A 21,733-nucleotide genomic window follows, 5' to 3' on the forward strand; every position below is an offset into this window, starting at 1 on the left:
TAAACAATATTTAATTTTTATCTATTTAATTGGGGCTTCACAGGTGGTGCTAATGGTAAAGAATCCACCTACCAATGCAGGAGACACCAGAGACGTGGGTTCCATCCTTGGATCACTGGAAGTAGGAAATGGCAACTCACTTCAGTATCCTTGCCTGGAAAATTCCATGGGCAGAGAAACCTGGCAGGCCACAGTCCATGGGGTCCCAAAGAGCCAGACATGACAAAGTGCACGCGCACGCACACACACACACACACACACACATTTATTTATTTGGTTGCACCAGGCCTTAGTTGTGGCATGTGGGATCTAGTTTCCCAACCAGGGATGGAATTCAGGCCTTCTGCTTTGGGAGCACTGAGTCTTAGCCACTGGACCACCAGGAAGTCCCTCCTGCTTCTTCTTGATGTAACTGAAGCCAGGGGAGCCAGGCTCTATGAGCGGAGTCCTCACTGCCCAGGAGGATGGATTTTCCTTTGTCCATAGCAGAGTTTTTCAACCTTGGCACTGTTGACTTTGGGGTAGAACAGCTCTTTGTTGTGGGGACTGGCCTGTGCACTGGGGGGTGCGTGGCAGAATCCCTGCTCTCCTAGATGTCAGATGCGACTTAACAGCAGCAGCAGCTCCCGCTCCAGCCATGAATTTGCCGAATGCCCCCTGGGTGGGGGGAGGTGCAAATCAATCCAGTGGTTAAGAACCACTGATCTAAGGTAAAAACATTCAGTTCTGGCATTGCCTTGAGTCCTTAGCAGTGTCACTGGGAGCCGAGAATCTTTTGTCTCATGTTGCGTCTGGGAGTGGGTCGGCTTGTATCAGCAAGTCATCCACCTAGCTGCCTTCCTGGAAACTGCAGAGTTCCAGGGGGGTCTGATAAGACACACAGCAGTCAGCTGGCTTGGCCCCGAGGAAACTTCTGCTGCCAGGGCTACATTTTAAAGGTGTCTGGTGTGGGTGTATATGTGTTCTCTCCAGTGGCTTTTCTGGATAAATTTGTATCTATGTATAGCACAATCTGTATTTCTGTGTCTTTCCCTTCCTCTCTTGGTCAGCTTGCTTCACAGTGTCCAGAGAGCAGGTTTCCTGACCTCTGCCCTCCATCGATTATTGGAGGATCTGAGCCTGATGTGCTGCTGCTCACTGTCAGGTACCATCCAGCTTCAAGTGCTCTAGGACATCGTTTTCTAGCCCAACTGCATTGCAGCAAAGAGATGGGGGAATGGCTTTCTCCTGTCGGCTCAATGTGAACGGTACCTCTGAATGGTCCGGCTGTGTCTCGCGAACCACCACCCTCACAGGTGGCAAGAACTTTGGAGAGCATCCGCCGCTCCACCTTGAGGCTCTCGCGAGGGGATGCAGGCTTCCCATCAGAGGCACAAGCTTCCCTACCGGGAAGTGGACACGAGGTCTGTGCTGGGTGTTCTAAGTGCAGGGACCCATCCCGGACCCATCAACCTGGTTCTCCCTATTGCCGTCAGGTGCTGGGACATCTTGGTAGCTTGCCTTTGCTGGTGATCTGCGATCTAAATGCACACAGAGAGAAAGCTGATGGACAAATTCATCAGCGAGCTGTAGGACTTTGGCCAATCCTTGTCTGTTCTGGGCCTGTTTTTCCCCCTAGAGAGTATTGGGTTTGGTTCAATCACTGTTCCTTGAAGGATGTTCTGTGAAAGCTGACCCTGAAAGATGCTTTGTGGGTAGAAAAGTTTCAGTGGCCAAATGGGTTTGGAAGATGCTGCAGCACCTGGTTGGCGATTCAAAATGTGCACACATGTAGGAGAGATTTTCTGGAATTCTCTGCACCCAGATATTTATGTGGCTCACTTCCCACTTTTCCTCAGTGTTACTTCCCTCGGAGACTTTTCTTAATGACCCAGATTGGTGATCCTCTCCTGCCCCATTTTTCTTCACATCCTTTTAGTTTTCTGCCATGACATCGTATTTTGATTTATTTATTATCTGTCCTCCCTCCACCCAGAATATGGCTTCTGTGTCAGCCAGGACATGATCCACTTTTTTTTTTTTTTTGGCAGATTATCCCTACTATACGCATGTGGCTCATAGTAGGTTCTCTATAAAAATGCGTTGAATGAATAGACTTTGCTTAACTTGGGGATTCCCAAATACAGCTCATCAAGGATGTTTTCCCCTTCTACCCATTATGATCCAGGGAAATATGGTTGGGGAGTCAAACAGGAAGAGGGTGGCTAAAACCCTTAGAGTTGTGCTCACGTTCTTAGTACCAGCCACTCAGTTCTGAATACACTGACAACTCACCATTAGATTGAAAACAAAGTGGACTGACTTGTCCACTCTGTGAAATAGGAGTTGCCATCATCTAACTTGAAGACCAAGTCTTGCAAGGCTGACCCCAGGACTTCCTCAGCTGGCCTTACCTATGCATCCCTGCAGCTGTTTCCCTGGAGATGGCTTTCTGTGAGGATTCCCTACAAACTATTGGTGGCATCTGGTGAATTGTCCCCAGACCTGTTTTCAGAAATGATTGTGAGGACTGCCTGCTAATGCAGGGGACAAGGGTTCAATCCCTGGTCCAGGAAGACTGCACATGCTGTGGGGCAACTAAGCCCATCCGCCACAACTACTGAAGCCTGAGAGCCCTAGAGCCCACACTCTGCAGTAAGAGAAGCCACTGCACCTAGAGAGTAGCCCCCACTCACTACAGCTAGAGAGAGCCTGCCCGCAGTCACAAAGGTCCAGTGCAGCCTATTATTTATTTATGTAATTAAATAAATTAAAATCTAAAAAAAGAGAAATGGTTGTGAGGCTCACGCTTGGAGTAGCGCTTGGATCTTCAAGTTCTCCATCAGGGGACTGCGGTCTAGTCACAGCCACCACATGGCCCCCACTGTCTGTGCAGCTGCCACTTCGGCACTTTTCCTGGCACCCGTCTCAAAATGAGTCACCTCCATTTTGCTGGTGGAGAGATCAAGGCTCAGAAGGATCCAGTTATTTGCCCAAGATCATCCTTCTAGTGATAAAGAACTTGCTTGCCAGTGCAGGAGACTTAAGAGATGTGGGTTTGATCCCTAGGTTGGGAAGATCCCCTGGAGGAGGACATGGTAACCCACTCCAGTATTCTTGCCTGGAGAATCCCTTGGAGTGAGGAGCCTGGTGGGCTTCAGTCCCTAGGGTCGCACAGAGTCCAACACGATTAAAGCAACTTAGCACGCACGCATCCTTCTAGGAAGCAGCGATGCTTGGATTAAAACAAAATCCTCCCTGTTTGAAAGCCCATCTCTCACACTCTGAGCTTGCAGACAGAACAGAGGCTGTCCTTTCATACATCTACACTTAAATACTCAGTGCGATTTGTCCTAGAAGCTAAATGGGCCTTGTCAGGGCCCTTAAGGCAACGAATGAGACCATTAATCCTCAGAAGGGCTCTTTGAGTACTGTCCTTTGTGGCCTTTGGCTTGATTGATCCATCCATTTCCAGGGATAAAGCTGTGTTGCCTTTTCAATTTTGCTCTGCACTTGCGGGGTTACTTTGGCTTTGCCATCTCACATGTGTCCATCCAGAACCGAGGCTTTGTTGTTGCTGTTCAGTTGCTAAGTCATGTCCGACTCTTTGCGACCCCATGGACTGTAGCCCTCTAGGCACCTCTGTCCATGGGATTTCCCAGGCAAAGGATCCTGGAGTGGGTTTCCATTTCCTCCTCCAGGGAATTTTCCCTACCTTGGGTTTGAACCTGCGTCTCCTGCATTGGCAGGCAGATTCTTTACCACTGAGCCACCTAGGAAGCCCAGGAACCAAGGTATCCCAGGACATTTGGCAGCAAGCAACAGAATCCCACTCCAACTCATTTCAGCAAAAATAGTACTTACTGAAAGCAGCCTGGGGCATCCTATAGACCCAAAGGGCAGTGAATGAGGTCAGACAAAGGAGAACCCAGAACAGGGAAGCCAGCCAGCTGATCTTTCTATGGACCATTTTCACGAGTCTCTTCTTGCAGACCAGCTTTCTCTGTGCACCTGGCTGCCTGATGATTTTCAAGTTTATTATATCCAGAGCAAGTAGCCAGTCCAAAGTGACCAAGATCATTGTTACCCAAGGCCGTGGGACCCACTTTGGGAAACAGTCCAAGCAAGACCCTTTCCCATGGAGAGCAGGGCTTCATGTTATCCCCAGAGCCCAGAATGGTACCTGGCTTATAAGGTATTTGTGGGGCTTGATATGTATTTGTGGGTGCACCCAGCTGACTTAGCTGTGCACACACACAAACCAGGCAGTGTTCTGGGCTGCAGTTACAGTCATGTTCCAACATGATCCTCTGCCTCTGTCATCTGCTTGTGGCTCCCCTTCATCAGCACTGTAACCAGTCTGAGAATAGTGAAAATCAGAACCGAGACCAAGTGGAGTGTCCACTGTGAGAACAGCACTGCCTATGATGCAAAGGCAGTGCCCGCCTTCAAGGGCTTGGGCTAAACTTAGGATCAGAGCTTAAAAGGGGGAATTTACTGGCATGACACAGCATCTTTTGTGGAACCCAGGAGCAGATGTACAGCAGGGCTAACCAAGGGACCAGGACCAAGGACCAGAAAGTTGTCGAGAGACAGTCATCTCTGCAGTCTCATCTTCACCTCTGCCTGTTTCAGTACTCAGCTTCCCTCTCTGCTGAGCAACTTGCCCTGCTTCACTCACTTGTGGCCCCCTATTCCCTGAGACCACATTGCCCAGCCAGCCTCTCCATTCCAGGAACTGGGAGAGATGAGCCTAGCCTAGCCCAGCTTCTGATTGGTTCTCCTGGGTCAGGTGAACACATACCTACCAGCTGTGACTTGAGAGGGTGGAGGTCACAGGACACTGACATGGCTGCTGAGATTCTTCCTTTTGGGTGGGGTGGGAGTGCTAATGGGGAATTTTCTTTCCTCTTTCATAGCCTTGGGACCAGTTAGTGTCCAAGAAGAGGTGGGTGGCTTCTTGACTTTTCCCCCTTGCCCTGCTTCTCTGCCTTTCTTCCTCTTTTATAAAAGATTATTTATTTGGCTGCACCGGCTCTTAGTTGCAACATGTAGGATTTTTTTAAAGTTGCAGCATATGGAATCTATTAATAGATTCCTGACCAGGAGTCAAATCTGGGTCCCCTGCATTGGGAGCGTGGTGTCTTAGTCGTTGGACCACCAGGGAAGTCCCTGCCTTTCTTATATTTTCCTTAAGAACAAAACCACAATGGAGAGAAAAGGGCGGGCCAGGGTCTTCTGGTTTTTACCTTTATAGCTCTCTTTTTTTCTTAATAGTCAATAGATAGAAAGCTCTGATAAGTCTGAACCAGTGAACAAACAGGATGAGTGTGCCTTGGGGAATTTTAAGGTGAAAGTGACATCCTGCTTTGGTTTTAACATTGCAGATAACTTATTGCTACTTTCCCAGCTAACATTCTCTCTTGCCTTGCTTTTAGACAGAGGTGAATCCATGCTCCATAGTTTACCTACTAAGTGTCCACAATATATTCTCTGAGGAACATAAAATAATTTTCTACTTGATTGTTTCCAAACATACAAAACAAATAGGGTCTTTGATGAAATTTCCGTGTGTGTGTGTGTGTGTGTGTGTGTGTGTGCACGTGCTCAGTCATGTCCGACTCTTTTTCAACCTCATGGACTGTAGCCCATCAGGTTCCTCTATCCATGAAATTTGCCAGGCAAGAATACTGGAGCAGGTTGCCATCTCCTTCTCTAGGGGACTCTTCCTGACCCAGGGATCGAAGCCACATCTCTTGTTTCTCCTGCTTTGGCAGGCAGATTCTTTACCACTGTGTGCCACCTAGGAAGCCCCCAATTTCTACAGCACTTATAGGATGAGTCCAGAAGCATTCAGATTAAAGCAAGGGCTGGTCTCTAATGAGTTGAAGATTGAGTCCCTTGTCGGTTTCCTAAAGTCACTGTAATGAATTCCCATGAGCTCTGTGGTCTAAAACAACAAACTTACTCTCTTAACGGTTCTGGAGGCTGAAAGCCCCCAGTCAGCGTCAGCTGGGCTGCAATCAAGGTGTTTCAGAAGGACTGAACTCCTGTGAGTGCTCTAGGGAGGAACGGTTCCATGTCTCTTCCGGCTCTGGCGGCTGTGGGTGTCCCTTGAGTTGTGGGTGCATCACTCCAGTCTCTGCCTCCATGGTCACTGTCTCCTCTCCTGTGTATATAATAGCCTCCTCCTGTCTCTTCAGGCATACTTCTGGATGGGTTTAGGACCCACTTGGATAATGCAGGATAAGCTCAAGTCAAAAATCCTTAATTTCATTGCATCTGCACAACTTTACCTTGTAAGGTGATGTTCTTGAGTCTTAGGGATTAGAGCCTGAGATCTTTGGAGCCATGGATCAACCTACTGCAAGTCCCAAACGCCCTTCTCTCCTGAGGAGGGTCTAGGCTGGGCAGACCCCCTGACAGATGTCTGCCAGAGACCAGATCAAGAGCCTGTGTAGAAGGTCACTTTTTTTTTTTCTATTGTGCTTGTGCTAGATCTTCACCGTGGCATGTAGGTTTCTCTTGTTGCAGACCACAGGCTCCAGAACGCAGGCTCCATAGTGGTGATGCGTGGGCTTAGTTGCCCTGTGGCATGTGGGATCTTAGTTCCCCAACCAGGCGATTGAACCTGCGTCCCCTCCATTGGGAGGCAGATTCTTAATCACTGGACCACCAGGGAAGTCCCTAGAAGGTCATTTCTCAGCTCATTTGGAACCTTGCTCCTCCCCTTTCTTTTTTCCTCCTGTTTGTCCTCCAATCAGGGGGAAGCATTAGGAGTAAATGAAGAGCAAGTCCAGCCCAGAGATACACGGAGAGGCCCTGGGTGGCTCAGGGGTGGGCTGGGACCAGACCAGGCCTCCAGGTATCCCAGGCCACCAAGCAGACACTTGTAGCTTCCTGTTTATAGATGGATTTACATGAGGAAATGAAAGGTTGGGATTTCGGCACTGCAGCCAATTCTGTTATAAGAAGGTGCTTGACCTTCTAATGGCTGCTCCTTCCCTCCCACAGGAGCTTTTAGGAAAATATTCAGGGCCTGAGAATTTGCTCTCTCAGCCATGCTCCTAGCCACATAGACCCCTAGCAGCCAGCTACAGGCTCATCAACACCAGGAAGGGAACTTTGTGTTTTATTTTGGCTTTTATTTTTGGCCATGCCACATGGCATGCGGAACTTCCTCAACCAGGAACTGAACCCATGCCTCTGACATTGGAAGCATGGAGTGTTAACCACTGGACTTAACCATGTCCCAGAAAGGGAACTTTAGACTTGCTGTCTAAATATCCAGAACTTTCTGTTGGGCATGTGGGTTGACAGGGACACTCTCAGCTCTTGGGACACACAAGTCCTCATTTAAATCTACTGAATGGCACAGTAGATTGTGGAAGAACTCAGGCCCTGGGGGCCTAGGTTCAAATCCCAGCTCTGCCACTTATTAGCGGTATGACATGGGGCCCCTTAATTAACCCGATTCTCCATGAACCAACCCACAGTAGGAATACCTGGCTTGTGTGGGTGTGTGCTCTGTTGTGTTCAGCTGCATGGATTGTAGCCTGCCAGGCTCCTCTTTCCACAAAAGTTTCCAGTCAAGAATATTGGCGCAGGTTGCCATTTCCTACTCCAGGGGATCTTCTTGACCCAGAGATTGAAGAATCTCTTGTGTCTCCTGCATTGGCAGGCAGATTCTTTACCACTAGCACCACCTGGGAAGCCCAATACCCAGCTTGGGTACAGTTGAAAAGGGATAAATATGTGAAGGGCTTAGCATAGCACCTGGCGTATACTAAGTGTTCAGGATATATTAGCTCGAATTGTTCTCATTGGTGAGATTTCTCCCTAATCAAGTCAGTGTTGGAAGAGCTGTTAAGGTAATCTAGTACCAAATGTATGACATATAAAATATTTTATTACAAAAAGCTCAGTTGCACGGCATTTTAGAAGGAACAGAACATCTCAGATGGCTTTCCTTTTTTTTTTTTTGCCAATACATAGGAGAGACTAGTAAAAGCCTACCAATGAGACTAGGATCTTATGCATCCTCAGGTCTTGAGGCCTCAAAACAACCGATGGCATCAGGGGCTCTGAGAACCCCACCTGGGTCTCACGCCCCTGTAATCATCCAGCCTCTTGTTCAGCTTAATTCATGATATGGGCATGTCCTTTCTGTAAAGCCAGTCATCTCTCCTACTGACAGTGCAGGACTCTAAGCAGAAAGTGAAGACATAACTTATTTTCTTTGGGAAACAAACAGTCCTCGTGGAAGCAAAACAAAACCATGATCTAAGCCAGTTGCTACATATCCTTTCCTAATCAGAAGGAGGAGTATTGTCCCCAGCAATTCAATGTCAAGGAAGGACAAAGGGGAAGATGCCGGCACTGCTTCCCTGGATGGGGTCACAGCTTCACAAGATCTGAGGCAGCAGCTTTTTCCGATGCACCTGCGACCGGAGGTCCTGGGGACCCCAGAGTCACTCCCCAGTCCTAGAACGCCCTCAGCTCCTGGCCCCATCCAAATAGCTAAGTACACACCTGGCCCCTCCGCTTCTCAACTGTGGCTGAAGTGGCTTCATTCGGGGTCTGTTGGTGCAGAGGACGAGAAACAGGAGGGAATCTGCCCGGGAGGGGCCATCAGTCGGGGGGCCGGGCATCAGGGGCCTTCTCCTGGACCTCATCGTACTGTGGGGGGGGCGTCAAAGGCTCGATGGAGGGAGGAGGCACGTTTTTGTCTGGCAGGTTGATCCTAAAGTCTTTGAGGTGAAGCTTTTCGGATTTTATCCTTCTCACTTTCAGCGGCTTCAGGCGTTTGGACAACTTGGAGTTCTGCCTGTCAGGGGGATTCCCTGGGCTGGTTTCCACGTCGGCCCTGGTTGTGGTGGGGCTCGTCTCATCCAGCCCCGTCAAGGACTCGTAGGAAGGGAGAGAGATGCTCATCCGGGGGTTCTGGTCCACGTCCCTTGCTTCTGTGTAGTTTGTGTTCATCACTTCCTCATAGCTGGGGACGTAGTACCGTGAGGAGGCCTCCTCCTCCTCCTCCTGGCTGCAAGACAGCAACACAAACATAGGACGGTTAGCATGTGCTCAAGTCACTTACGATCACAAACAGATGGATCCCAGACCACACATTGCCACTAGCACCCCGGATACCAGCCTTGTTAACAACAGGTGTATCCAAGGAGGAATAAGAGCTATCACTTCACCTGTTGGCTACAAGCCAGACACTGTTCTGCTGCTGCTGCTGCTGCTAAGTCACTTCAGTCGTGTCCGACTCTGTGCGACCCCATAGATGGCAGCCCACTGGGCTCCCCCGTCCCTGGGATTCTCCAGGCAAGAATACTGGAGTGGGTTGCCATTTCCTTCTCCAGACACTGTTCTAAGTACGTATAAACTAATGTCATCTTCCTAAAGACACTATGAGTTAGGTACTATTGGGTTAGCCAGAAAGTTTGTTTGGGTTTTTCCACTGGACAATATGGAAAACCCAAATGAATTTTTTGGCCAGACCAATATTGGTATACCCATTTTATGGATGGGAAATTACAGAATAATTTGAGATACATGTAAATTCTATATTCCAGATATTCTTTCTCCACCCAGGAACAACCATTTTGCTTCAAATTGGCACCTGTTTCATGTATGTTTATGTTGTCTATGGTCAAAGGACGTCCATCTGGGCATCAGAATAGCCCACCTGGCATGCTGTTACATATGAGGCTAAAAGGCAGGGGATGTTAACAGTTTTCATTTTATGGATGGGAAAACAGATACATTGAGGTCAAGTGACTTGGTCATACCTTTAATGATAGGTGACTAGTTTTCCTTCTTTGTTCTTTTTTGTATTTCCCAAGTTTTCTAGAATATGCCTGCCTATCTTTCACTTTCAGAAAATTTGTTTAATTTTTCCAAAATAAAAACAATTCCCATACCACTAGAAAGATAAGACATTCTTACTGAAAATTCAAACACTACAGAAAAATTTAATAAAGAATATAAAAATACTTAGATTGCTGGGAGAAATATCAACAACCTCAGATATGCAGATGATACCTAATGGCAGAAAGTGAAGAGGAACTAAAGAGCCTCTTGATGGTGAAAAAGGAGAGTGAAAAAGCTGGCTTAAAACTCAACATTCAAAAAACTGAGATCATAGTATCTGGTCCTATCACTTCATGGCAAATATACGGAGAAAAAGTAGAAACAGTGACAGATTTTATTTTCTTGGACTCCAAAATCACTGCGAATGGTGACTGCAGCCACAAAATTAAAAGACGCTTGCTCTCTGAAAGAAAAGCTATGACAAACATAGACAGCATATTAAAGAGCAGAGACATCACTGCCAACAAAGGTCCATATAGTCAAAGCTATGATCTTTCCAGTAGTCATGTATGATGTGAGAGTTGGACCACAAAGAAGGCTGAGCACTGAAGAACTGATGCTTTTGAGTTGTGGTATTGGAGAAGACTCTTGAGAGTCCCTTGGACTGCAAAGAAATCAAACCAGTCAATCCTATAGGAAATCAGTCCTGAATATTCATTGGAAGGACTGATGTTGAAACTGAAGCTTCAATACTTTGGCCACCTGATGGGAAGAGCCGACTCATTGGAAAAGACCCTGAAGCTGGGAAAGATTGAAGGCAGGAGAAGGGGGCAACAGAGGATGAGATGGTTGGTGGCATCACTGACTCAATGGACTTGAGAATGAGCAAGTTCTGGGAGATAGTGAAGGACAGGGAAGACTAGTGTGCTTCAGTCCATGGGATTGCAAAGGGTTGGATACAATTTAGCGGCTGAACAATAACAACATTCTGCTATACACCTTTCTAGATCCTTCTCTAGTCCCATAGCCACAACGTCTGATGTGATGAAGACCTTAACATGCTGTGTTATAAACCTCCTTTTCTCAGAGATACAACAGATTCACATTAGCAAATATAGATTGGCAGTGGCTGCAGAGAATTCTACTGAATGGGCATGTTATAATTTAGCTCAACTGATGGATATTTAGTAGTCACATCTGTCTATGCTATTTTCAGCAATGCTCTGATAAATCTATGAGTACAGACCCCTTTGCACTTGTGTGACTGTGTCCCAAAGATAAGCTCTTAGGAAGATAATTGATACGTGCACACATCTTTAAAACGGCCAGTTACAGTGAATTCCCCTTCAGTAAGGTTATGTCAATCAGCCCCTCATTAGCAACCCACTTCCTTACAAATCTCTAATCCGGAGGACAGTCTATGTTGGCCAGTAGATAGGCAAAGAATTACAGTGCCTTTTGTTGGTTGTTTGTATTTCCTGACTAATGAGACTGAACAACTATCATTTGAATGTCTATGAAATGCTTGTTTGTGTTCTTGGTCCATTTTCCAACTGTGTGTTCTTTAACATTCATTTATAAGGGATTAAAAAAAATTTTTTTTTTATTGTAATAAAAGTCACATAATATAAAGCATACTATTTTAACCATATTTTAACTGTATATTTCAGTGGTACTAGCACATTCACCGGAGAAGGCAATGGCAACCCACTCCAGTACTCTTGCCTGGAAAATCCCATGGATGGAGGAGCCTGGTGGGCTACAGTCCATGGGGTTGCAAAGAGTCGGACACAACTGAGCGACTTCACTTTCACGCACTGGGGAAGGAAATGGCAACCCACTCTAGTGTTCTTGCCTGGAGAATCCCAGGGACGGGGGAGCCTGGTGGGCTGCCGTCTATGGGGTCGCAAAGAGCTGGACGCGACTGAAGCGCAGCAGCAGCAGCACATTCACAGTGTTGTGCATGTCTCACCATCATCCAATTCCCAAATTTTTCACCTCTCTAAACTGAAACTCTCCCCATTAAACACTAAGTCTCCATTCCCCATTCCTACTCCTACCTCCCACCTCCCCAGCCTCTGGGCCTTGGCATCTATCAATGTACTTTCTAACTCTATGAATGTGAGGAACTATTCTAGGTGCCTTGTATAAGTGGAATCAAACAGTATTTGCATCTGCTGGATACTGGAATGCATTTTTAAGGTTAACTTAATATCTGTCCTACAAACAGACTGTCTAGTCAAGGCTATGGTTTCTCCTGTGGTCACGTATGGATGTGAGAGTTGGACTGTGAAGAAGGCTGAGCGCCGAAGAATTGATGCTTTTGAACTGTGGTATTGGAGAAGACTCTTGAGGGTCCCTTGGACTGCAAGGAGATCAAACCAGTCCATTCTGAAGGAGATCAGCCCTGGGATTTCTTTGGAAGGAATGATGCTAAAGCTGAAACTCCAGTACTTTGGCCACCTCATGCGAAGAGTTGACTCATTGGAAAAGACTCTGATGCTGGGAGGGATTGGGGGCAGGAGAAGGGGATGACAGAGGATGAGATGGCTGGATGGCATCACTGACTGGATGGACATGAGTCTAAGTGAACTCCAGGAGTTGGTGATGGACAGGGAGGCCTGGCGTGCTGCGATTCATGGGGTCGCAAAGAGTCGGACATGAATGAGTGACTGAACTGAACTGAACAAACAGACTGTACCTTCTTTCCCCCACCCCACCCCATGCTATACAGTAGGTTCTCATCAGTTATCTGTTTTATACACAATAGTGCTCTTTTTATACTTGGGGTATCAACTTTTATCTTATGCCCCCAATTTAGCACTTGCTTTTTAAATGTAGCATTTTTGGTCAAATAGAACCTTGCTTCCCAACCTTTCATCTCAAAGCATAAACATCCAGGACACTGGGGTACATGGACAAGCTTCCAGGGGGCAGGCTCCAGCCACCCCAGGTGCCATGCAGATTCCCTGGGGGGTGTGTCAAAATCTTGACACAACTGTAATCATTCATTCAAACTGTATTATTTGGGAAACTCTGGGATCAAAAGATAAAGTCATTTGTAAAACGATAAACTGTTCCACAGAAGCGGTCATGGGAGACAGCCCCTTAGATTAAAATGTTCTCACCATTGCTGAGTCCTAAGCCTGTGGCTATGCATGTGGGTGTGCATGTCCATCCCCCGTCTGGGTCCGGTCAGCCATCCTCACCTGTCCTCCTCGTGGGTGTGCGGTTCAACCCCCGGGTGCTGGATGTGTGCCAGCTCCTCGCCCTGCCGCTGCTTCCTCTTGTCCCGGATGCTCAGGCAGATGGAGAGCAGGAGCAGCATCACGCCGGCCCCGACCAGCACGTAGGCCACAGAGAAGGTCTTGCTCTTCAGGATGCCGCTTCCTACCTCCGTCTTGTTCCCCTGAGCAGCTGGCTTTTCTGCGGCGCTGAACCCAGGGACCAGGTTCCACATGGCCATGATGATCCCAAGGACCAGCATCCCCAGGCCGATGGCGGTCAGCGCATAGTGCGAGCCGTTGGCTTTGGACTGGGCCATCACGCCAGCAGGAGCGGGGCAAGGTCCGGGTTCAAAGAGAGAAAATAAATAAATAAAAAGCAGCAGTTGCAACAAAACGTCCTGAACGAAAGCCCTAGGGCCACACTAAAAAAACGGCGGCTGGACTCTCGAGGGATGGTTGCAAGCCAACATGAGGCACCCTGTGTGGACGGCTGCGTCTGGGAGGTCTGTGAGGAAAGCAGAGAGGAGAGAGCAAAGTCATTTCTGATTCAAGGCGCTCTGCTGAATGCGGTGGCTGTACTCCTCACTAGGGGTGGGGTTGGGGGGGTTGGGGGGTAGGGGGAGGCAGGACTGAGTCACGGCCCGGGCTGGGCTCGCCTCTGATGCATTCCAGACGTCTTACGTGCCCCTGCTCCTTCTGTGATCTGCCTCCCCCATCTGAAAAGGAGAAGCCAGACCTTTCCCTGCAGGAGGCCAGAAAGGTCAGAGCTGCAGGTCATCCAGATATTTTCTGGGATTTAGTGAAGTGCAGTACAATCTCACCCTCTCACCAGCTACGGTGAGTGAACCATGGCTTGCCTGAGCCATGTCAATATTGCCTGGCTGACCGGCATCAGTCGTGATGTAACCCAGTCGAAGGGGCCTACTGTGATATGTTCCACCCTCAGTGGCTTCCCACTGTCTGCAGCACAAAATCCAGGCTCCTTGGAATCCTGCTCGTGGCGGGCTCAACCTGACCCTGCCTCTCCCACTCATCTTGCACCTCGCCCCCCTTCGCAAACTCCCTCCAGCGTTTCTGCCCTCCTCTGATCAACCCTGCTCAGCTGCCCTTCTGTGTCTCCTGCAAGCCCCCAGGATCTTCTGTGGCAAATCTCTTTCTTTCTGTGACCACATCTTTTTCACTCTGCTCCTGGAACATAGCAGCACCCTCCCTCCCCCAATGCCTGCTGAATCAAATGAATGAAATAGCCAGATGAAGCTGTCCTGCAAGGCATGCTTCTTTTCAGCCACATGGAGTTTTACCTTTTTTTTTTTTTCTTCTCTCTTAAAGGGTGCTTTTCCATTTATTTTTGGCTGGCATGGCATGTGTGGCATGCGGGATCTTAGTTCCCCAACCAAGGAATGGAATCTGTGCCCCCTGTATGTGGACCTGGGAGCCTTAACCACTGCACTGCCAGGGAAATTCCGAGTTTTGCTTTTCTTAAAGGGTCAGAAACCTGCACATCCATCATCTTAGCTGTTGTGCCCAGCTGGATGAAAAACCCTCTCTTGTGAAGTAGCTCCGAGACCTTGCGCTCATGGGATCAATCAGCTGGGAGTCCGTAACAATTTGCTGGCAGGGAGAGGGAGCCTGATAGGCCAGTGACTTGGAAGGTTTGAGATTAGAACACTTTCAGGGGGCTGGAGGACCAGCGAGTGAGGCTCCTGGCTAATTACTCCTCAATACATTATCCCTGCCATAGCAATCTTTGCAGAACAGTAAAACTTTATAGCTGTTTAGATGGGCAAGGCCCTATTTGCCATTCCACATTCTTTCTGCTCCTTGCAAAAAGACGGCTAACCAGGCCACGTGAAATCTGATGCTGCCGAGATATTTTCTCATCAAGCACTGGGCTCCATCTGAAACTGGCCACTTTGTTCAAAAATACTCTAAAAATAATTGGGATAACATCTTCTATCGGCTTGAAGTCCATTCCTTCTTTTTTTTTCTCCCACTCAACAAATATTTCACATGTACCTGCTAAGCAGTGTTCAGTACTAGAGAAATACTGATGAACAAATTAAGGATTAGTGGGGAGGTTTCAGGCCAGCAGGAGAACAGTCCACAGGGAATAACAATAAAGTAGGGAGAGAGAGAGGAAAAATAAGGCATAATCTGTTTTTAGGACATATATTAAGTTAATCTTAAGAAGGCATTCCAATTACATTGGGTGCTAAGTTGTTTCCGTGTCCGACTCTTTGGGACCCCATGGACTGTAGCCCACCAGGCTCCTCTGTCCATGGGATTCTCCAGGCAAGGATACTGGAGTGCGTTGCCATGCCCTCCTCTAGGAGACCAAACCCACATCTCTTACATCTCTGCACTGGCAGGCAGATTCTTTACCACTGGCGCCACCTGACTCCACTTATATGCTGCTGCCAAGTCACTTCAGTCGTGTCCGATTCTGTGCGACCCATAGACGGCAGCCCACCAGGCTCCCCCGTCCCTGGGATTCTCCAGACAAGAACACCGGAGTGGGTTGCCATTTCCTTCTCCAACGGGTGAAAGTGAAAAGTGAAAGCGAAGTCACTCAGTCGTGTCCAACTCTTCGCAACCCCATGGACTGCAGCCCACCAGGCTCCCTCATCCATGGGACTTTCCAGGCAAGAGTACTGGAGTGGGTTGCCATTGCCTTCTCCCCACTTATATAAGGTACCTACAACAGTCAAATTTATAGAGTCAGAAAGTACATTGGTAGATGCCAGGGGCCAAGGGGTGGAGGTGGGGAGGGGGAATGGGGACTTAGTGTTTAATGGGGACAGAGTTTCAGTTTTGGAAGATGAAGGATTCAGGAGATGGATAATGGTGATGATGGTGAGAGCTGCACAGCAATGTGACTGTGCTTAGTGCCACTGAACTGCACAGTTAAATATGGTTACAATAGCATGCTTTATGTGATTTTTATCACATCAAAAAATATTAAAAAGGGCTTCCCTGGTGGCTCAGTAGCCAAGAATCCGCCTGCCAATGCTGGAGACACGGGTTCGAGCCCTGATCCAGGAAGATCCCACATGTCACGGGGCAGCTAAGCCCGTGGGCCACAAGTCCTGAGCCTGTGCTCTGGAGCCCGGGAGCCACAACTACTGAGCCCATGTGCCCGAGAGCCTGGCTCTGCAACAAGAGAAGCTACCACAGTGAGAAGCGTTAACTAGAGAAGCCCCCTCTCGCTGCGACTCAAGTCCGAGCAGCAACAAAGACCCACAAAATAAAACCAATGAAGACCCACAGCCAAAAATAAAGTAACAAAATTTTTAAAAATTAAAAAAATAATGAGAAGAAAGTATAGGAACTGTGGCACTAGGCAGCCGGGGGTCCTAACTCAGGCTGGAGGGCATATGGAGAATCTTGTGAGAGAGAAGCCCCACTTCACATATTAGGGTCTGCCTCCTGAATGTGCTATACTATATGGGTGGGCACAAGTGCGTACATACATTCACACACATGCCCATGTACCAGTGTATGACCATGCACGTGTGTACATGCAGAACACTGAACAAGAATCCTGTTGGAGACACTTGCAGTAAGTCCAGCTGCTAATCACCTACTGTATACACAAGGCGGTGTGCTTCTCACATCACTCATGGCCAGCAAAGGGAAGGCTGAGGGGTTTCGCAGCCCTAGCAATGCCTCGGTTCTGCCAAATGGATTGGAGACAAAGGTCAGAATTGGGGGGCTCAGTGGTAGAAAGATGCAGCCTGAGCCTTGTGCTGGAAGCAGGAGAGAAGAAACTATTAACTGAGCACCTGCTCAGGCCTCGACAGCCAGGCCTCTTACCAGGGAGGCTGACAACCTGTTTATTAAAGCAGTGATGTGGCCACGTTACCCTAACTGGCTCCTTGTTCTCATTCATTCTCAATTCAAGTTTTGCCTTATGCTGTCACGTGAGTAAAACAGGCCCCTGATGAGGGACACGGGCAGAGATGAAAAAGCTCAGAATGAACACATTTTTGGCCTGTTGTCAATGACTGAAAACAGGCACTAATACTCAGTGTGGGTGAGGGTGTTGGGATGGGCGATTTCATACAGTTTTTCTGGGTGGCAAGTTTTGGCATTTAGGGATCAAAAGTTTCAAAAATGTTTATACCCTCAGGCTCTGTCATTCCAACTTCTAAGAATTATGTACAGGGCAAGGATATTCATAATAACTTGATAGCAGTGGGAAACTAGAAACTACTTAAACACCCAGTAGTCTGGATCTGGTTAAATAAAATACACACTTACTGAATTATGGTCTCAAAGCAGCTAATGATACATTTTAAAATCAAATAAGAGTATGTTCAGTGTGATCCTAATTTTTATAAAGCTCTATACATGGGCATGTATTAGTCATATAAATATATAGGGGAAAAGGCTGAATGATTTTACTTATGTTAAAATAAAGAGGAAATATATTTTCATATATGTAAACATATATGTAAAATCCCAGATGAGAGACACATTCCAAACTTGTGCCAAAGATTGTTTCTGGGGATGAAGGGGGCCTAGGAAGTGTAACTTTTACTGTTTCTGTATTTTTTTAGAGACAAAAGACCTACATACTCTATTTCTGTAGTTTGAATTTTTTTTACAGTTAGAATGTGTTGTCTTAAGGCAACACAGCTTGGTGGTTAAGTGTGAGCTGTGGAACCAGGCTGCCTGGGCTCTCTGCACCTTCCCAGCTGAGTGACCTTGGACAAATGACTTAATCTCTCTGTGCCTCAGTTTCCACAACTGTTAAGATGCAGATAAAAGCTCTCTAGGACTCAACCTCATAGGAAAGTTGTGATAAGTCAACAAGTAAATGTATATAAAGTACTCAGAACAGTATGTGACCAGCACACAGTGAGTTCCTACAGGAAGGTTTGTTATTTAATATTATTTAAAGCCTGCATTCTCCGTGGGGTGCGCTCACCCCACAAGGGGGGAAAATTGGCCCTTGGGGATGGTGTAAAATAATCTTAGTTGTTACAAAAGTCTGTGGTCCTGCATGTGGCCTATCTGGTATTAAAGTTTTATGGAGTGGCGGGGTGGGGAGCACTACAAAAGGAACATCTAAAAAGAAAGAATGATAGTGGGGAATAAAAGCCTGGGAGAGACACCACTGAATGTGTTATATTAAATTTCAAAACACTCAAATGATACAAGCCACAATGTTTATAGTTATTTTCTCTGGATGTTGGGATCAGAATGTTTTTTCTTTTCTTTTTCTTCTTGGGAGGAAAACACAGAAATGTGTTGTTTTTCAAATAAGAAAACAAAATGAAGGCATTTGTTTTTTGGGTTTGCAGCAGGGTTTTGTATCCAACGGTAGCTTCAGATCGTTTGCTGGTTCCTCCCACCCTCTGGAAACCAGGACCTCGAAGGTTCACTGAGGGGCGTGGAGACCCAGCTCCCCAACGTGCAGCTGGTGGCTATTTATCTTGTTTCTGGCTTGTTGACCCATGTTATATTTAGCATGGTGTTCTTTCCCTTTCAAAAATAATGGAAAGAAGCTAATTTTGTGCTTAGAGGATTTGGGCCACATAGTTTCCAAGATGTCCTTAAAACAGAGCAGCCTTGGTAAGCAGCCTGGGGTCCCAGCTGGCCCAGACTCACCTCGGGACCCAGGAATTGGATCCGTCACAGCTCAGGTTCGAGGCAGCCCTAAGAGATGAGTGAATGATCCTGCATTTAGGTTTTCAAGAAAGCTGTGAGCCAGTTAAGAGAGGCACCTACCTGTGGTTAGCTGGGGAGGCAGTTGACAACTCTTCATGCTAAAATCTTGTGTTAAGGACCCACCTGTAAAAAAACAGAAAAGCAGCTTTCTAAGTACGCTGTGAGCATGTCAAGCTGAGGTACTCCCGGGGGAGGCACTGTTTTCTTTGCTTTGGGGGAGAAGGCACATGCGAGAAAAGTTGTATCAAAAGAAGCCAAGACTCTGAAGCAAAGAGTGGGGCTGCAAAAGGATGATGATATGGCAGTCACACTGATGAAATCTTTCCATGGTTTTCTCTGTCTTATACAAGTGCTCTGGAGAGTAAAAGGAGAAACATTCCCCAGGTCACTTTATGGGGAATGTGCAATCTTGACCCCAAAAGCAACAAGGCAGGAAAGGAAAATGACAGGTCAAGTTGATCTGCCAGTGCGGAAACAAAAATCCTAAACAAAATATCAGCAAAAGGAATCCAATCACATTTTTCAAAAAGGTTTATCCCAATAATGCATAGTTGATTCAACATTAGAAAATCGAATAACGTCATGTCCCAGGAGAAAAGATAAACCCTGACAGTAGCTGAGTATGCAGTTATGGTCCAGTGGAGTACGATGCAGCAGAGAGGAATAAACCACAGGTACGTGCACCAGCACGGACCATTCTGACAACATGTGAGGTTGAACAGGAAAGCAAATTGCAGAAGAACACACGTAGCATGGTTCTATTTATATGTAGTTCAAAACCAGGCAATGTATTGCTTTATCTCTGTAATTATTAGGAAGAAAGGCAAAATTATGAATTAAAATTGAGGACAACTGGTATCTCCCTGGAGGAGTGAGAAATGGTGTCGAGGAGGAATAGTGAAGGGTACCTGGGTGTTCATTATATTATTCATTAATCATCATATATATATACACTTGTATATACTCTTTTGATTGGCTGGAATATTTTACAGTAGGAGATTCTAAGAGTTGGTTCCTTTCCATTATTCTTAGCATAAAATTCGAACTCCTTTGCTGTGGCCTTCAAATCCCACCAGACTGGACTGGGCTCTTGCCTCTCTCATATCTTATGTCTTGACTCAGCAACCCTCAGGGGGCTTCCTGTCTGTTTCTAGTCGCATTAAGCACATCCTGCTGCAAGGCCTTTGCACTTACTGTTCCCGATATCTGAAACTCTTCCACCTGTCTTTTTTTTTTTTTCCTGGATTTGAACATGATTTTTTTTTCTGGATTTGAGCATGATGTATTAATTTTTCTAGTTTTCCTTTTATAAACTTCCTCCCCCACCCCTTTAAAAAAATATCTTAAATTTTTTTTTAATTGCAAGATATTTGTTTTATAATATTGTGCTGCTTTCTGCCATATATCAACATGAATCAGCCACAGGTATACATATGTCTTCTCCCTCTTGAGCCTCCCTCCCACCTACCTGTCTTTTTTGTTTATCCACTTCCTTACTGCTTCTGTCTCTTAGCTCAAATGCCACCTCCTCAGCGCGGATTTCCTTGATCACACTATAATATCCTCTTCCTTACCCAGCTACTCTCAAGCCCCATGCTTTGGTCCTTATGACATTCCTTCCTATGGATGGATGATGTTACCTCAGTCCACAACAGCCTTGCTTTGCTTTCCTATTGCCTCCTTGTCTCCCCACTGGAGTGTAAACGCCTTGACAGAAAAGTCCCATTCGCCTTGTTCATTTCTGTATACCCAGCACTCAGCACCTCGTGTCAAGACTATAACAGGTGCTTAATCACTATTGTAGAATGAATGAATGACTACCTAGCAAGTTAAGAAGTTTAACTGATGTCCTGTATCCATTAGGGAAAATGCCTAGTCCAATGTTGGCACCGAGGGGGACAAGATTAGATACAGCTAATTTTCAGGATATCGAAGTCTTGTGTCCTTATGCAAATGATTTCCCAACAACATGGGAAAGTCACCCAGGTTAAATGTGACTTCCATTCTGACCCAAGACGGTGACTCGGTCAGTATTTCCTGGTGGGGTTTGAGGTTTCAGCTGGTTCCTGGTCTTCCTAGCAGGTAGGTGAGCACCCTGAGCCTTGCTCCTCCAACCTGGGCATCTGCTGTCTTTATTCCCACACACATCCTTGGCCAACTAACTACAGCCAGATCAAGGGATTTCCCTGGAGAGTTGAGGGGAAGAGAGGACTGAGCCCCACCATGGCTCTGACATCTGAGTGCTCACCTGGCTGAGACCCGAGTTGCGGAGAGGGGTGGATACTTATCACCAGTCCACACTTAGAATCTCTTTCTATACAGTCGCGGGCTTCCCTGGTGGCTCAGCTGGTAAAGAATCTGCCTGCAATGTGGGAGACCTGAGTTTGATCCCTGGTTTGGGAAGATCCCCTGGAGAAGGAAAAGGCTACCCACTCCAGTATTGTGGCCTGGAGAATTCCATGGACTGTATAGTTCATGGGATTGCAAAGAGCTGGATATGACTGAGCGACTTTCACTTTCACTTTTCAGTATATAGATAAAGAGACAGTATGTGGTGGTGGTGTAGCTGCTAAGTCGTGTCTCACTCTCGTGAGCCCATGGATCTGCCAGACTCCTGCATCCATGGGATCTTCCTAGGCAAGAATACTGGAGCGGGCTGCCAATTCCTTCTCCAGGGAATCTTCCTGACCTAGGGATTGAACCCGGGTCTCCTGATTGCAAGAGGTCTGCTGCATTCTTTACCAGCTGAGCCCCCAGGGAAGCCCTAGAGACAGGATAAAGGTAACAATTTTAATAAAATCGAACAACAGAAAACAGCACTGCTCTGGCTGAAACAGCACAGTGTCCCAAGTGTTGATGGGCAAGCCTTCCCTTGCCCCTCTCCCGCTGAATCCCAGCAGTTCTCTGGCCCCAGAAGGCACAGTTCCAAAAGTGTCCAGCCCGCCCGGCTGGCTTTAGGGGGAGGAGATCTCAGCAGTCGGAGGTGTCTGGCAGCATAACCAGCCCCTGTGACAAAGAGGCTCCTTGACCATTCTCCC

At 47.1% G+C, this 21,733-nt stretch overlaps 1 protein-coding gene across 1 annotated transcript in view; it reads right to left on the reverse strand.

Annotated features, from left to right (window-relative positions):
* Window positions 1-7,918: 7,918 nt before the first annotated feature.
* TMEM51 (transmembrane protein 51) overlaps window positions 7,919-21,733 on the reverse strand; it is a 55,985-nt gene continuing 42,170 nt past the window's right edge. Inside the window, exons 2-4 of the mRNA XM_052654005.1 lie at window positions 18,756-18,818; window positions 13,005-13,527; window positions 7,919-9,019 (exon numbers count right to left, since the gene is read on the reverse strand). Coding sequence (XP_052509965.1) covers window positions 8,611-9,019; window positions 13,005-13,339 — 744 coding nt within the window. The 5' untranslated portion in view covers window positions 13,340-13,527; window positions 18,756-18,818 and the 3' untranslated portion in view covers window positions 7,919-8,610. The remainder of the gene's footprint in view (window positions 9,020-13,004; window positions 13,528-18,755; window positions 18,819-21,733) is intronic.

This window comes from Budorcas taxicolor, chromosome 16 (assembly GCF_023091745.1).
Source record: "Budorcas taxicolor isolate Tak-1 chromosome 16, Takin1.1, whole genome shotgun sequence".
In the NCBI taxonomy this organism is placed as follows: domain Eukaryota; kingdom Metazoa; phylum Chordata; class Mammalia; order Artiodactyla; family Bovidae; genus Budorcas; species Budorcas taxicolor.